Source organism: Gorilla gorilla, chromosome X, assembly GCF_029281585.2.
Source record: "Gorilla gorilla gorilla isolate KB3781 chromosome X, NHGRI_mGorGor1-v2.1_pri, whole genome shotgun sequence".
Lineage (NCBI taxonomy): Eukaryota > Metazoa > Chordata > Mammalia > Primates > Hominidae > Gorilla > Gorilla gorilla.
Window position 1 is genome coordinate 141,787,729 of NC_073247.2, and position 16,268 is coordinate 141,803,996.

The window sequence follows — 16,268 nt, forward strand, 5'->3', positions numbered from 1 at the left end:
ACTGACAGAGCATCACACTGAGGACCATAAAGATCTGTTTAGCCAAAATTAGTTCCTCCTTCATGCCGAGCTCACGAACCTATGGTTAATGAGGGTCTTATCAGAACGCTCTTTGGGCTTGAAAGAGAGGCTCTGTTCAAGTCTTGGTGGGAGGAGGGATAGTCTCCGCATCCCTATTTGGGGTAGGTGGGGTTGGGGGCGGTGGTGAATGGGGCAGTAAACTCCTGCTCGGTCCATACTCTAACCCAATAACCGGGAGGCCTGGTGGGTGTTTAACTGTGTCCCGCCCATGCAAAGACCAGTGTGTGTGTGTGTTTGGGGAAGGGTGGGGTCCGCCCCAGGGGCGTCTGCTCAACTGCTGGGCAGGGGGACGCGAAGTGCTCGGGCCTTCTGGATCCCGCAGCAGGGACGGGCCGGGGCTCCACTTGTTTGCCTAGCGCTCCGGCTGCCACCGCGCGGGGGGTCGGCCGAGCCGCAGCGTCCGGCCTCTGGGGGCGACGTCTTTAGGCCCCGCGCCGGTCCTTGGGAGCCGGGCTTGTGCGGCGGACGGTCAGGTCCCTCCCCTAGCAAACGGCTGTCTGGGGCGCCTCGATCGCTCTCCCGCTTCACGGTAGAAGGCGGCGGAGCGCGAGGGGAGCGGAGGGCAGGCCGGGTGACTGCGACGCCGCGTGCTCACCTGCTGGTCCGCGAGGCTGAGGGAGGGGGCGCCGGGGGCGGGGCCAGAGCGCGGCTGGCCAATGGGGGAGCGCATTCGGCGGCCGGCTAAATTCCCCCTGGAAAGTGAAGGGGGCTGGGGTGGAGGGGAAAGTTCGAAGCTCCGGAGCAGCGGAGGGCTTTGGTGGCGGCCAGAACCGTCCGGGGACAGTTGCAGGCGCAGGGGCAAGATCGGGGGACTGGAAGACGCCGGCCGCGGCCGCGGCCGCCTCCGCCAGGGACGGTAGGCCCAACCCTTGCTGCCCCTCCCTTCCCGGGCCCCGCCGGGCCACTCTCCCGCCATCGCTGGCTCGACAGCGCCACCTGCTGGACGTCGGCCTCCACGTCCGGCGCGCCGGGGCCCGAAGTTCTCGGAGGCTGGGACCTCAGTCTGGGAGGGGAAGGAGCTCACTCACCCCAGGTCCAGCGGCTTCAGAGCTGGAGGCAACTGCCTCTTTTGGAGTACAAGATGGGATCAGAAAGGCCTGTGACCGTCAGAATAACTTCTTGTCCCGCCCCACCCACCGGAGCTGACACTTCCACCGCACAGCCCCACCCAGGGGTGAGGAAATAGTGGCGAGGCAGTCCCTGGAAGCGGGCAGCAGCAAAGGGCGGGAGTTCAGGAGTTGCATGTGGCACCTGGTGACAGCAAAGCACAGCTGGCAAGCAGCCCTGGGTTCCTCGTGGACCCTGTAATCCGGGGATGTCTGTTAACACTCCAGGGGCAAAGGAAGTAGCCGCCTGCAGTGTTATAGGAGCGGGCAGAAAGCCGCCTTAGCTCCCAAGTGTGGATTGTCCTCCTCCCTCTCCTCTTGCCTGCCATAGCATAGGGCAGAAGTCTCAGAATTAAAATCAGGACCAGTTCCTTCTTTCAATAAGCATTTATTAAGAACCTACTGTGTGCTAGGCACTAGGGATATATCAGTGACTAACACACAGCCCCTGTCCTTGAGGAGCTCACAGCCTATTGGCGGGGAACCCTACATAAACACGTAATTAAAGAACTGTAGTGTGCTAAGTGCTACCATAAGAGGTATTTACAAAGTGCTGTGAGGTGGCTCAGGGCTGTAATCCCAGCACCTTGGGAGGCTGAGGTGGGCGGATCACTTGAGGTCAAGAGTTCGAGACCAGCCTGGCTAACATGGTGAAACCCGTTCTCTACTAAAAATACAAAAATTAGCCGGGCGTGGTGGCACGCAGCTGTAGTCACAGCTACTTGGGAGGCTGAGGCAGGAGAACCGCTTGAACTCGGGAGGCAGAGGCTGCAGTGACCCAAGATCGCGCCACTGCGCTCCAGCCTGGGCAACGGAGGGAGACTCTATCTCAAAAAAATAAAGAAAACAAAGTGCTGTGGGAACCCAGAGGAGGGAGTAACATATCAGCTGCTGGGAGATGAGGGTCGTCTCTTGACTCCTGACTCCATTAAACCAAGAAAAGGCAGAGACTTACTGCCACATGACTCTGGTTAAAATGAACCTGTCTCCTAAGGTTCTCCTCTAGCCCTCTCCCATAACTGTATCAGCACAGGTTAATTGGTTTAGCTAGTTTCACACTTGGAGTAGGAAAGAAACTGGACGGGGAAGTTGCTTTAGGGGTAGAGGATGTTCAAAATAGTAACAAATTTTGAGTGCTAAGATGGGGGGGTGGGGTTGGGGATACCATGAGGGCACTGAGCCAGGGAGGGCAGGCCCAGAGCAGTGGAGCACCTGGGGTGAGTGCCTGTGCAGAGGGGAGGTCAGAGGTCACCTACCTCAAAGTTTGGTCCCCATCTCCCACCGGCTCCATCAGTAACCATTCCTTGATCCTTTGTACTGTGCCATGTTATGTGGTTGATACAGTCCCTCCCACTCCTCAAGGAGGTAATGTGCTAATTGGGGACACTAAATAGGTACAGGTCATTGAAGATTTAAGTAACAGTTTGGATTATAATAGATGTCACAGGGTGTTCATGATCAGTTGCTGAAAGAGTGGCAATTGCAATAAGTTTTAAATAACTCACTTAGGACAGACTGGTCTGGGGAGGCAGAGTCCATGAATCGAGTCTTGAAGGAGGGACACAATTTAATTGGTACTAGCAGGATAGGAAGGACATTCTGATTGAGTGGAACCAATCAGATCTTGAAGGATGGATTGTACTTTTCTTTCTTTCTTTCTTTCTTTTTTTTTGAGACGGAGTCTCGCTCTGTCGCCCAGGCTGGAGTGCAGTGGCGCGATCTCGGCTCACTGCAAGCTCCGCCTCCCGGGTTCACGCCATTCTCCTGCCTCAGCCTCCCGCGTAGCTGGGACTACAGGCGCCCGCCACCACGCCCGGCTAATTTTTTTGTATTTTTTAGTAGAGACGGGGTTTCACTGTGTTAGCCAGGATGGTCTCGATCTCCTGACCTCGTGATCCGCCCGCCTCGGCCTCCCAAAGTGCTGGGATTACAGGCGTGAGCCACCGCGCCCGGCCTCTTTTTTTTTTTTTTGAGACAGTCTTGCTCTGATCACCCAGGTACAATCTCGGCTCACTGCAAATTCCGCCTCCAGGTTCAAGGGATTCTCTGCCTCAGCCTCCCCAGTAGCTGGGATTATAGGTGCGTGCCACCAAGCCCGGTTAATTTTTGTATTTTTAGTAGAGGTGGGGTTTCGCCATATTGGCCATGTTGGTCTCGAACTCCTGACCTCAGGTGATCCGCCTACCTCAGCTTCCCAAAGTGCTGGGATTACAGGCGTGAGCCACTGTGCCTGGCTGTGGATGGATTTTCTTTCTTTCCTTTTTGTTTCTTTCTTTTTTTTTTTTTTGAGATGGAGTCTCACTCTGTCGCCAGGCTGGAGTGCAGTGGCGCGATCTTGGCTCATTGCAACCTCTGCCTCCCGGGTTGAAGTGTTTCTCCTGCCTCAGCCTCCCGAGTAGCTGGGACTACAGGCACATGCCACCATGCCCAGCTAATTTTTGTATTTTTAGTGGAGATGGGGTTTCACCATGTTGGCCAGGATGATCTCGATCTCTTGACCTCGTGATCTGCCTGCCTCGGCCTCACAAAGTGCTCGGATTACAGGCATGAGCCACCGCGCATGGCCAATGGATTGTATTTCTAAAGGAAAAGATACATAGAAGGGAAGAATATTCATTAAGAAAACACAAGAGTGTGTAAATAATGTTGAGTTTGTCTGTATTGCCTAGAGCAGGTAAAAGATAAATGGAGGATCTTGGTTTCCAGGTTTAAAATGCTTAGAATATATGTAGTAGATAATAAGAGCAAAAGCACAGAGTTTGGAAATTGTAAACAGAGGCATGTTCACAGGCCAGCAAATCCATCAGTTTGACTGGAGCAGTGCCTTGGGGTATGAGTGGTGGCAGAAGGAGCAGGGTGAGTTGACTGGGGAAGTCAGTTAAGACCCAAAGGTGAAGGGTCTTGATGGCAGGCCAAGGACTTGGGGCTTTGTCCTGAAGACAGGGCTGATGCTAAGCTTAAAATACTTCCGGAGCTACTGCCCTGAGCCCAAGTGCTCCCCCATCCCTACTCCAGGACCCCTGGACTGGCTTCAGCAGCAAAAGGGCTAAGTTTAGAAAGGATTAGAGATTAAGTATTTTGAGTATCACCCCTACCTGTAGGCCAGGAGGAGTCAGTGAGGGCTTTTTATCAAAGGGCAAATGGGAGGGGTTGAGACAGATCACACTGGGAGCCCCTGTGTGTCTTGGGTAGTTTGAACTAGGGTGGAGGCTTCTGGGAATGTGGAAGAAAGGCGAGGTTTTACGGACATTGCAAACCACAAGCTGGACTTCGGGAGATGGGAGAGGGGGATGGGGGTGAAGTGAAGGCAACGATCAGACAGCTCTGAAATTTCAAATTTAAGAGGTCAGGAAAACAGTGGCACCATTAACAGAAATAGGCAAGTCATGACGGCCTTTTTGTTTGCTTGATTTTATTATTATTATTATTATACTTTAAGTTCTGGGATACATGTGCAGAATGTGCAGGTTTGTTACATAGGTATACATGTGCCATGGTGGTTTGCTGCACCCATCAACCCGTCATCTTGGAAAGGTTTTTTGTGAGCGTGGAAATAATTTAAAAATCCATTGTTGGCCAGCCGTGGTTGCTCACGCCTGTAATCCCAGCACTTTGGGAGGCCAAGGTGGGTGGATCACTTGAGGCCAGGAGTTCGAGACCAGCCTGGCCGAAATGGTGAAACCCTGGCTCTACTGAAAATACAAAAATTAGCTGGGTCATGGTGGCATGTGCCTGTACTCCCAGCTACTCAGGAGGCTGAGGCAGGAGAATCACTTGAGCCTGGGAGGCAGAGGTTGCAGTGAACCGAGATCGCACCACTGCACTCCAGCCGACAGAGCAAGACTCTGACTCAAAAACAAACAAACAAACAAAAACATTGTTGATAGAGGGGCTATCTTTAAGGAGCTGACAAGCACCCACATGGAAATGTCCAGCAGATTGCTGGAAATGTGAGCCAGGAGCTTAAGAGAAAGGTTGGGACTGGAGCTCTACATTTAGGACCCATCTCCGAGGAGCCAAAATGAGCCCAAAATGGATGAGATTCTTGAACAGCCACGTCGGAAGTGGTAGGTGAAGAACTAGCCCCGGAAAGGGTGATCGGGGATGCAGGAGAGCCCAGCTAGTGTGGGCTCACGGGGGCCTGAGAACTGTGAAGAAGACATTTGATTTCACCATGAGGTCATTGATGACCTTCCAGCAATGAGTTTCCATGGAGTTGGAGTAGGGGTGGCAGAAACCAGATTTCAGGTGGGGGCGGGGCTACCCCAACCCATGCAGCACCTTTATGCAAAATTTTTTTTTAATGGTGACCCTTTATCAAGATGCTTACTTTCAACCATCAGGAAACTGTCATAATAAACTGATTTTATTAGAAAAAGGCACTTTAATGCCAACTGCTGGAAACACGCATAGTAAATAGATTTGCACAACCAAACACAGTGCCCTCCAGGGGGCAGGGAGAAGAAGAGTGGGAGAGGGTGATAGTTGTTGGCTTGACGAAGAAGAGAAGAGCGAGAGCGCGGCCAGGGGAGGTAGTTAGGTCAAGTGGATGGTTTTGTACCAAGGACACAGCAAAGGTCCTCAGGCACTGATTCACATTACCCAAAGTCACCAGATAATAGAGTTGTTTCCGTGGCTGACATTTCTTAGCCTTGCCCTCAAACTTGGCAGGAGGGAGGCAAGCTCGTTTAAAGAAGGGAGAGGGGAGGAGATCCAGGCAATTGGCCTAGGGGTTGGCTTTGAGAGAGAATAGGTTGACCCTTCCTCGGAAAGAGGGAAGGGGGAAGCAGGGAGCCACGAAGAGAGAGAGGTGCCACGGGAACTCCTGGCTGCCGACTCCCGTCTTCTTGGTGAAGGAATCAGGGTTAGGTGTGAAAGTGGGAGATGAGGGGCATTGGTCCACCCAAGGAGGTCTGCTGCAGTCATCATAGAGGCAGGCTGGTCCGCCTTCGAGGTGAGTTGCAGGCAGGCTGAGCAGCAGAAACCATGTGGTAGGTGCCCATGCTTGAGCAGGAATGGGGGTGGACCCCATCTAGGTCGCTGCCAGAGTAGCCCCAGTGATGCCTGACAGCTTGAAAATGTCAAAAAGTAATCAAGAGGGAGCCCAGGATCGGGGAAGTAGGCTGGGGTGTCAGCAAAGGCTATTGTCTGGCGGGGGGGCCGGTATCACACAAACAGCCCAAGCCCTAGGCACAAATACTCAATGAATTCAGCTCTGGGGGCTTTGTGGCTAGCTCTGAGGCTGGAGGGCACTGCAGCCCCGTCTGAATCCTTCAGCAAAGCACTCTGGGGTGGCCCAAGATTCCAGCCTGACTGCAAGGTGACTGTGGTTGCTGACACGGCAAACTCCAGGAAGAGTACCTTGGTCCAGCCAGTGAGGGCTGCTCCCAGAGCTGACTTCCCTTCCCTCCCCTCGTGGTTTTACCCTACTCGGCCTTCGTGTCCCTGAGGAGCGCATCTTCCCCAATGTGCATGCGCATCAAAGCGTTCCTACTCTGCACTCGTTCCAGCTCTACAACATCTCCAGATTCGGGGGATCAAACTTGTACCCCATAGTCTCAGAGCAACTGAATCTTGGCATGAACAAAGGGAATTAGAGAATGCTTTCCCTTAAAAACAAAATCCCTATCCCTGTGGCTGATCCACGGAGACATACACACACCCTTGGAGACAAGACCTCACAGCTACAGCCCTGTCCTCCCCAAAGAAACTAAGATACAGACCAACAAGTACACACAAGTACATACAGGGATATTCACATATAGGGTAGTAAATTCCCTGTGTAGGGAATGCAGCCAGTGAGATAGAGCCAGGTAGAAGGGCTCTTCTCACAAAGCTGCTGCACAAACCCTGGCCACAAACTTCTGCCTGGCTCAAGGCTTTTTCCCTCCATCACCAAGTCAGCCCGTTATGCTGCCAAAAGCATATGCCCTAGTGCTCTTGAAGGCCATAGTCTGATGCCAGGGATGCTTAAGCTGGGCACTGTTTGGCCACAGTGACACCAGGCAGGGCCGGGGGACTTGGGGTCAAGTGTATTGACATCCCACTGAAATGCAGGGGCAGGTGTGCTACTGAAGTCGGTCCCTATGAAAATGCTGCTCAATTTTGCCTGGTGGGTCACACTTGCCCTGACCCCTTTGCTTATATGTCATGGGGCTCCATCTTAATGAGGGAAGTAGGGTTGAATGGGGAGAAGGGGGCTGGGGTGGGGGATCTTGTCAGAAGGCTCCCAGATGTGGTCACACTAGGCTCAGCCATCAACAGGGACCCTGAGCCTGAGGAGAGCTCAAGTTCAGCCACTGGGGTCAGCCCAACAGTGGGGCGGCTGGGAGGAGACAAAGTCTGGTTGCCCAGAAGGCTCGGATTGTGGGAACCCCTGGAAACCACCTGGGTTGGAAGTGGCTGAAGATGAGCCTGATCTCTCAGGAGCTCCCTCAGGGTCTCTTCAGGAACCAGCAGCCCCTCCATGGGGGCCCCCGTCACCATACCCTGAACATAGGAGGAGGACCTCAGTGGCCCCTCCTTGACCCCAGGGGCTGCTGTAGTGCCAGAAGTCCTGATGAAGGCAGCAATGACAGTCCCAGGGGGCTGAGAGCTGGGCCCTGCTGGTCCAGCCCCTGTGACCGTGGGTGGCGCTGGGTTGGTCGGACGGTTGGCCCCAGCCAGAAGTTGGGGGAGGCCACTGAGAATCAGTGGAGCCCCTGGGGCTGCCACCTGGCTGTCTTGGAAACTGGCGTTCAGGGGGAAAGAGGCCTGCAAAGTGAAGGTGTCCTTGAAAGTAGAGGCCGCTGGAACACTCTGGAGAACGAGCTGAGTGGGAGCAGTAGTACTGGCAGGAGGCCCATTGGTCAGCACCGTGGTCAGTGGGATCGTCTGCAGGGTCAGGGCCGAGCCCGACCCCACGGGGGCCACTCCTAGGTGGATGTTGCTGGGCACTGAAGATGCACTGAGAAGAAACAGAGAACAGAGTTGGTTAAGGCAGGAGGTGTCCCTCAGCTGGTTAGGAAGGAGGGCATGAGAGGAATGGAGCTGAAGGTATTTGTCGATTTATTTGCTGTTTGTTGTTTTTTTCTTTTTCTAGAGACAGGGTCTCACTCTGCTGCCTGGGATGGAGTGCAGTGACACGATTACTGCTCACTGCAGCCTTGAAGCCCTGGGTTCAAGCGATCCTCCTGACTCAGCCTCCCAAGTAGCTGGGACTACAGGTGTGTGCCACCACACCCAGCTAATTTTTAATTTTTTTTTTTTTGAGGCGGAGTCTTGCTCTGTCACTCAGGCTGGAGTGCAGTAGTGCAATCTTGGCTTACTGCAACTTCTGCCTCCGAGGTTCAAGTGATTCTCCTGCCTCAGCCTCCCAAGTAGCTGGGATTATAGGCGAGCACCACTACACCCGGCTAATTTTGTATTTTTAGTAGAGACAGAGTTTCACCATGTTGGCCAGGTGGTCTTGAACTCCTGACCTCAGGTGATCCACCTGCCTCGGCCTCCCAAAGTGCTGGGATCACAGGTGTGAGCCACCATGCCCAGCTGTAGCTCACATTTATTAAGTACTTAGTATATAGGTATATAGGTCAGGGATCATTCTAAATGATTGACCTGTGGCATTTCACTCAATCCTGAAAACAGCCCACAAGTGGGATAAGAACAATCTGATTTTACAGCTTGAGGAAAGTGAGGCACAGAGAGGTTATGTATTAATAACTTGCTCCAAGACCAGCCATACCTATGTTATCCTTTGATTTCTTCCAAGTGGGGATGCTGGAGTCTCACAAGGCCTAGATGTGAGTCCCCGCTCTAGTGCTTACACAGCGAGTATACATAGTAAGCACTACAGCAGGGCCTCACAACTAGGTCTTGTGACCCCAGAGCTCATCTTCCTCACCATTCCACTCTACTGCCTGCCCTCCTCGAAATGGTGTCTCACTGCGCCAGCGTAGTGGGAGGTCCATACACATAACCCAACAAAGTCCAACCTTCTCAGGGAAAATCGGAGGCCCCTTAGTGGGGATGAGAAGTAGTTGGAGCTAGCCGGGTGGGCCTGGAGGTCCCAAGGGGTTCACAGCAGGCGGCTCTAAAACATTCTCTGTTGCTTCTTTTCTAGAATGGAGGAGGCTTAGGAGGATGGGCCAGGACATGGACGCCCTGGTGGCTCCCTGGGGAGCCCCTCTCGTGTAAGCCCCCGGATGTGTGACCTCAGGCAAGTGACTTTCCCTCTCTTGACCAACAAGTGCCCTACTGGCTTTTCCACGGCTCTGGGAGGATCCCATGAGCCTGGAGACAGAGTAGAGCTTGGCAAGAAGTTGAAAACTGAGCCCTGCTAGGCACGGTGGCTCACATCTGTAATCCCAGCACTTTAGGAGGCCAAGGCAGGCAGATCACTTGAGGTCAGGAGTTTGAGACCAGCCTGGTCAACATGGTGAAACCCCGTCTCTACTAAAAATACAAAAAGTAGCTGGGTGTGGTGGTGGGTACCTGTAATCCCAGCTACTCGGGAGGCTGAGGCAGGAGAATCACTTGAATCCGAGAGGCGGAAGTTGCAGTGAGCGGACATCATGCCACTGCACTCCAGCCTGGGTGACAGAGCGAGACTCCATCTCAAAAAAAAAAAAGAAAACTGAACCCCAATATGATGTACTATGTGAAGACTCATGCTGACCTGGGTGCCCTTACCTCACAGCTTTGGTGAGCTTGACCTGGCCTTCTGCTGGAGAGACGAGCATGGTGGAGGTAGTGGGGATCTCCTCGTCTAGCGACGGTCCCAATTCCAGACTCGCAGATGGCTGGAGACCGACATGCTGAATTTTTGGCTTCTCCCAAGAAGAGCTGCCCTTGCCCTGGGGGGCAGATCTGGATGAGACCCTGGAGCTGGTTCGCCGGGTGGTACTGGCGGAGGCCACAGAGGCCGTGGAGGCCTGAGGTGGGGCTGCTGTGGCTTCGCTGCTCTCATCCTCATCTTCAATGACCACCAGGTCCTTGGGCATCTCCTTAAACTGGTATACCAGCCTCTGCCCTTCCACTTTGGCCAGGATGCCTCTTTGGTAGTAGTATCTAGAGGAAGAGGGGCAGGGAGTTGGGAGTTAGCCGGGAGCTGGGTGGGAGACCTTCTACCTCCATCTCCCCAGTGCTCCTCCCCGAGGGCTAGGCAAGCATGAGGCTGAGTGAGGCTGGCTGGGGAGCCAGCTGAGGGCCCAAGGGCAAGGGAAAGGATATGTCAACACCTGGACTTGGAAGGCTTTTATGACATTCCTGAGATTTCCCCCTGAGTACTCAAAGGATCACAAAAAGGTTTTCAGATGTCACCCCACTCCAACCCCCTGCTTTGGGGCAGAGGACAGGGAATGACTGAAGGAGAGAACTGAGAGTGAGGGGATGGATGGTGGGAACAGCAATCCCCCAGCCTGAGAGACCACCTCTAGGATAACTCAAGCCCACCTCCCCGGGTCTCTGGCTTGCAGATGTGAAGAAAGCCCTTCTTGGGGAAGAGGGGGTGCTGAACTGCTCTTCCATTATAAAAAGCAAAAAGGAGGCCAGGCGCGGTGGCTCACGCCTGTAATCCCAACACTTTGGGAGGCCAAGGTGGGCAGATTACTTGAGGCCAGAAGTTCAAGACCAGCCTGGCCAACATGGTGAAACCCCGTCTCTATTAAAAATACAAAAAATGAGGCCAGGCGCCGTGACTCACGCCTGTAATCCCAGCGCTTTGGGAGGCTGAGGTGGGCAGATCATGAGGTCAGGAGATCGAAACCATCCTGGCTAACATGGTGAAACCCCCAGTCTCTACTAAAAATACAAAAAAAATTAGCTGGGCGTGGTGGCGGGCGCCTGTAGTCCCAGCTACTTGGGAGGCTGATGCAGGAGAATGGCGTGAACCTGGGAGGTGGAGCTTGCAGTGAGCCGAGATTGTGCCACTGCACTCCAGCCTGGGTGACAGAGCGAGACTCCGTCTCTAAATAAATAAATAAATAAAAATAAAAAAAGAACATACAAAAAATTAGCTGAGCATGGTGGCATGCGCCTGTAATCCCAGCTACTCAGGAGGCTGAGGCATGAGAATCGCTTGAACCCAGGCAGTGCAGGTTGCGGTGAGCCGAGATTGCGCCACTGCATTCAAGCCTGGGTGACAGAGCAAGACTCCGTCTCAAAAAAAAAAAAAAAAAAAGAAAGAAAGAAAGAAAAAGGAAAAGAAAAAAGGCCAGGTCAGATACAAGAGGAGGGGGGGCTCTTCCTGCCAGAGGGGGCCTGGGGAACGGACATAGGAGCAAGCTAAGAGGAAAGTTACGAGACTCGTTTCCTTAGGATCAATCAGGTCTCCATGAAAGCGAGGAGGACTCCTTGGACTTAAGGAAGGACTGGTGATCCCCAGGGCAGGGGTTCTGCATCATCCCAACAGCTCCTACCTTAGTGCCCGCCCCATTGTCTCATAGTTCATGTCAGGCTTGTTTTTCTGCTTCCCCCACAGCTTGGACACAGCTTTGGAGTCCACCAGTTTGAAGATGCCTTTCTCTCGCTGGGTCCACTTGATGTACTTGGGACAGGTGTTTCTGTCTTGCAGAAGCGCCAGGAGGAACTCCCACAGATAGATGGTGCTGCCTGCAGAGGGGCAGGCCGTGAGGGGCAGCCTGGGCAGCTGGGGCACCCTGGCAGCAGGGAAGGGGCTCCCTCCCCACCTCACCTGAGTCCCAGCTGTCCATACCTTTGCCATCCTTTGATTTCTTCCTAATGGGGATGCTGGGGTCAGTGACAGGTGAGGTACTTCGGTTGCCCTTGGTCTTCCGGACTATGAGGGAAAGGTGAGTAGGATGAGGAGCAGCTCCCAAGAGAGGGCCCGGGAGCTGGCCAAGTTGGCTGTGACAAAGCCAACAAGGAGGAGGCAGGTCACCGGGGCTGGAGGCCCCAGATCGCTCTCCACAGCCACAGCCCTCAGGCCTTTGCACCCTCATTTTCAGGCCCCCAGGGTAGCACTGCAACATGGCTACAATGTGGAGAAACCGGGTGCTTGCAAATAAGTCACCTTTGTGAGAACAGAATCTGCCTAGCCTAACTTCTGATACGGAAAGGCAGCCTAAAGGCACCAGTGTTGTGCAGGTAAGTGCGGTGCTGAGGTTTGGTTGCCATGCTGACAAGGCAGTATCAAGCAGCCATCGCCTGAGTAAATCAATAACACCGGGGCTTGGGAAAGCCCAAAGTCCTCTCTCATATATGGCCTCGGCTTTATAAGCTCTGCAGAAGGGAGATAAGCACCCGGCATGACTGGTCTTTTATAGGCTGAGGCCCCAGAGGTCCGGGGACTGGCCAGGGGGCCGAGCCTGGTGTCCAAACTCCCAGCCTAGGATTCAACCCATCGAGATCATTAATGTTTCTGAAAGAGTTTATGCAGATCCCAGGCAGACAGGGGCAGCATGGGAAATGTCAGGCTACAGGCAGGCTAACGGATGAGGCCAGGTTTTACAGAAGGGAGGCCTTTTGGTCCATCTGTGTCACACCAGAGAGCTGGCCTCTTAACACATCCATGAGCCCTGACCGCCCCCCCACGCCCTGCCCATCCCCTCGGAGACACACATACACTCACTCTCCCCCACTTACTTCTCTTCTTTGATTTCCCAGTCTTCTTGGCACTTTCCTCTCTGGAGGCCTTCTCCTCCAGAGAATGCCCCTCCTGGTCACTAGTGTCACCCGCCCTGTTCAGGGCATCGGGCTCAGAGGCAGGAAACAGGTAGTTGGGCAGAGTGACAGCTGGTGCAGGGTCCGAGTCTGGAAGCATTTCGGAGGTACTGACTGCAAGAAGAAAGGCCTGAGGTGGGCGGGGCCCAGGCAGGGCTGGAGCGGGGTCTCCCAGCGCTGGAGAGACTGGTAGGTTCCAAGGGAGGGTGGGGGGCTCATCCCCCCAGCCCCAGACACAGGATACACCTGAAAATGCCTCATGTGGCTTGTACCACGAGGAGAGGAAACATCTGCAGAGCTGTGGGCACAAGCTGGCCCCAATTACAGCTGCCACATTTATAGCCCACTGCTGGTGGTAGGGAAGTTCTAGGCGGCACCCCAGGTAAAGGGCCACCTTGATTTAGTCCTTGGCTCATTTTACGACTCAAAGGGGCCTTAGAGATCATGTAGCCCCATTCCTGTGTTTTCCTGATGAGGAAACTGAGACAGACCCAGAGAGGGGAAGTCATGTGCCCAAGGTCACACAGCAAGTTGGTGCCCAGTACAAATAGGCACCCATTATTGGATCCTGGATGAATACTGGTGAGAGTCACGACTAGAAATCTCTCAGATTTCAGCTTTATGGCTTGCCTTCCCTCACTGTACCACACCACCCCTTGGGAGAAGGCAATCTGGGGGAACCCTCCTGTGCATCTGTCTGAGGGGGCATTGGGAAGAGCCTGCCTTGGGGGCCTTCTGGGGAGTTAGGAGCCTGGTAGGATGGGCAAGGATCACTTATTTCTTTATTTTATTTATTTATTTATTTAGACAGTCTTGCTCTTGTCGCCCAGGCTGGAGTGCAGTAGTGTGATCTCGGCTCATTGCAACCTCTGCCTCCCGGGTTCAAGCGATTCTCCTGCCTCAGCCTCCCAAGTAGCTGGGATTATAGGCATGTGCCACCACGCCCGGCTAATTTTTGTATTTTTAGTAGAGACAAGGTTTTGTCATGTTGGCCAGGCCAGTCTCGAACTCCTGACCTCGTATTCCACCCGCCTCAGCCTCCCAAAGTGCTGGGATTACAGGTGTGAGCCACCGTGCCCGGCCTGGATCACTTATTTCTAAAAGAGCCACATGCTGCATATCTCAGTCTTCCTGGGAGCTAAGCAAAAGAGCAGAGGGGCCTGAGAAAGGCACCCTGGCCAATATTATTCAGCCTGAAAATGGAAATAAATTATTATTATTTTTTTGAGATGGAGTTTCGCTCTTGTCACCCAGGCTGGAGTGCAATGGCGCGATCTCGGCTAACTGCAACCTCTGCCTCCTGGGTTCAAGTGATTCTCCTGCCTCAGCCTCCTGAGTAGCTGGGATTACACGCTTGAGCCACCACGCCCAGCACGTTTTTATATTTTTAGTAAAGATGGGGTTTCACCGTGTTGGTCAGGCTGGTCTCGAAATCCTGACCTCAGGTGACCCACCCGCCTCAGCCTCCCAAAGTGCTGGGATTACAGGCGTGAGCCACCGTGCCTGGCCTGAAAATGGAAAGAAATTCTGACACGTGCTACAACATGGATGGACTTTGAGGACATCGTGCTAATTGAAATAAACCCATCACCAAAATACAAAAAGATAAAAGTCATATGTATATCAGTAGGTGTGGTGCATGTAAACCTGTGTGCACACATGCCTGAGAAACCAATACATGGATTTCATATTTTTAAATGGAATTATTTTGTTGCCTTGAGTTCAGGCACTGGGGTTCAAACTTACAGATCTGCTTCTCATCCAGGATATCGCTGGGAGACTCCATATTGAGTAAGACTTCCGCGGTTGACATGGTGTGCGAGGTGGCCTCATTGTCATCTGGTCCGGGTTCCATGGTGGGAGGAGAGAAGAAAAGTTCCCTCAGGGCACAAGGCAGGGAGTACAGCTATAATCAGGGCCAGCCCGAAGAAAGGATGGTGGTAAGCATCCTTCGGGCTGACCCTGAAGTGAGTGCTAAGTGAAGGAGAAACAGGGGACCCTGACCAGAGGTACTGAGGGACAGCCAGGAAGGGCCCAGCACCCCTCCTTACCTAACTCTCCACCCCCTCAGCTGGTCTTCACTCCTCATTGTCCCACCCCACTTCCACAGACCATGAATCTACTAAGATGGTTCCCTCCTCTGTGAAGCAGCACAACTTTTTGGCTGGTGGCCTTGCCCATTCTGCACGGGGTTACTAGAGGCCATTGTGGGCTGCTGTTCCCTAAAGACACAGCCCCTTTTTCTACCACACCTTCTCTGCCCAGGAAGGGAACAGACCTGTCAGCAAAAAACTGCCTTCCAGGATCTGATCCTGCGTCATGCACAAGGTCCCGTCTGTTATGATGCCATTGTGAACGTCGTCCAACTCCAGTCCCGAGTACAGATGCAGTAAATCAGGGTAGGGTACCTGCTCCACGATCACAGCTGGGAACACAGAGGGGTCTTCCAGCTATGGAGAAGACAGGGATGTGATTCAAGACCCACCCAGCTCTTCCAGCAAACCCTCCCTACCAGAATCTGGCCCTCTGTGCAAGTCCTTGTTCTTGGTTTCATCAGGGACTGTCCGTTGTATAGGATGATATAACTCTGGGTCCAGCCTCATTAGGTGATGCTTTGAGTGGGTTCTTGATGAATAGATGGGTTAGCTCTGCACCACCAGCCCTTTAAGCATTTTTTTTTTTTTGAGACAGAGCCTCGCTCTGTCGCCCAGGCTAGAGTGCAGTGGCATGATCTCAGCTCACTGCAACCTCCGCCTCCCGGGTTCAAGCGATTCTCCTACCTCAGCTTCCCCGGTAGTTGGGATTACAGGTGTGTGCCACCATGCCTGGCTAATTTTTATAGTTTTTGTAGAGACAAGGTTTCATCATGTTGGCCAGGCTGGTCTCGAACTCCTGACCTCAGGTGATCCACCTGCCTCAGCCTCCCAAAGTGCTGGGATTGCAGGCGTGAGCCACCATGCCCAGCCAAGGGCAAGCTTTTTTTTTTGAGACGGAGTCTCACTCTGTCGCCCAGGCTGGAGTGCAGTGGCGCAGTCTTGGCTCACTGCAAACTCCGCCTCCTGGGTTCACGCCATTCTCCTGCCTCAGTCTCCCGAGTAGCTGGGACTACAGGCACCCACCACCACACCTGTCTAATTTTTTGTATTTTTAGTAGAGATGGGGTTTCACCGTGTTAGCCAGGATGGTCTCGATCTCCTGACCTCGTGATCCACCCTCCTCGGCCTCCCAAAGTGCTGGGATTACAGGCATGAGCCACTGCACCCGGCCAGGCAAGTATTTTTAACTGGTTGTAGTTATGGTTTAACCCGTGGCCAGGTTAGGGCTCAGTCTATGAGGATTAGATTCATTCTAAGGCCATTGGGAATAGACCAGCTGATGGCAAGGGCAAGGGGCTCAACCTATAGTCGGGGGACAAGAGGG

At 53.4% G+C, this 16,268-nt stretch overlaps 1 protein-coding gene across 3 annotated transcripts in view; it reads right to left on the bottom strand.

The window, feature by feature from the left end:
- Nucleotides 1-4,582: 4,582 nt before the first annotated feature.
- The window catches only part of ELF4 (E74 like ETS transcription factor 4), a 46,893-nt gene continuing 35,207 nt past the window's right edge, over nt 4,583-16,268 (bottom strand). For all 3 annotated transcript variants that reach the window (XM_055376628.2, XM_055376629.2, XM_063702963.1), the window contains 7 exons: nt 15,127-15,298; nt 14,595-14,687; nt 12,771-12,962; nt 11,881-11,964; nt 11,585-11,777; nt 9,858-10,235; nt 4,583-8,133 (listed from right to left, as the gene is read on the bottom strand). In XM_055376628.2, the coding sequence (XP_055232603.1) occupies nt 7,329-8,133; nt 9,858-10,235; nt 11,585-11,777; nt 11,881-11,964; nt 12,771-12,962; nt 14,595-14,687; nt 15,127-15,298 (1,917 nt within the window). In that variant the 3' untranslated portion in view covers nt 4,583-7,328. The remainder of the gene's footprint in view (nt 8,134-9,857; nt 10,236-11,584; nt 11,778-11,880; nt 11,965-12,770; nt 12,963-14,594; nt 14,688-15,126; nt 15,299-16,268) is intronic.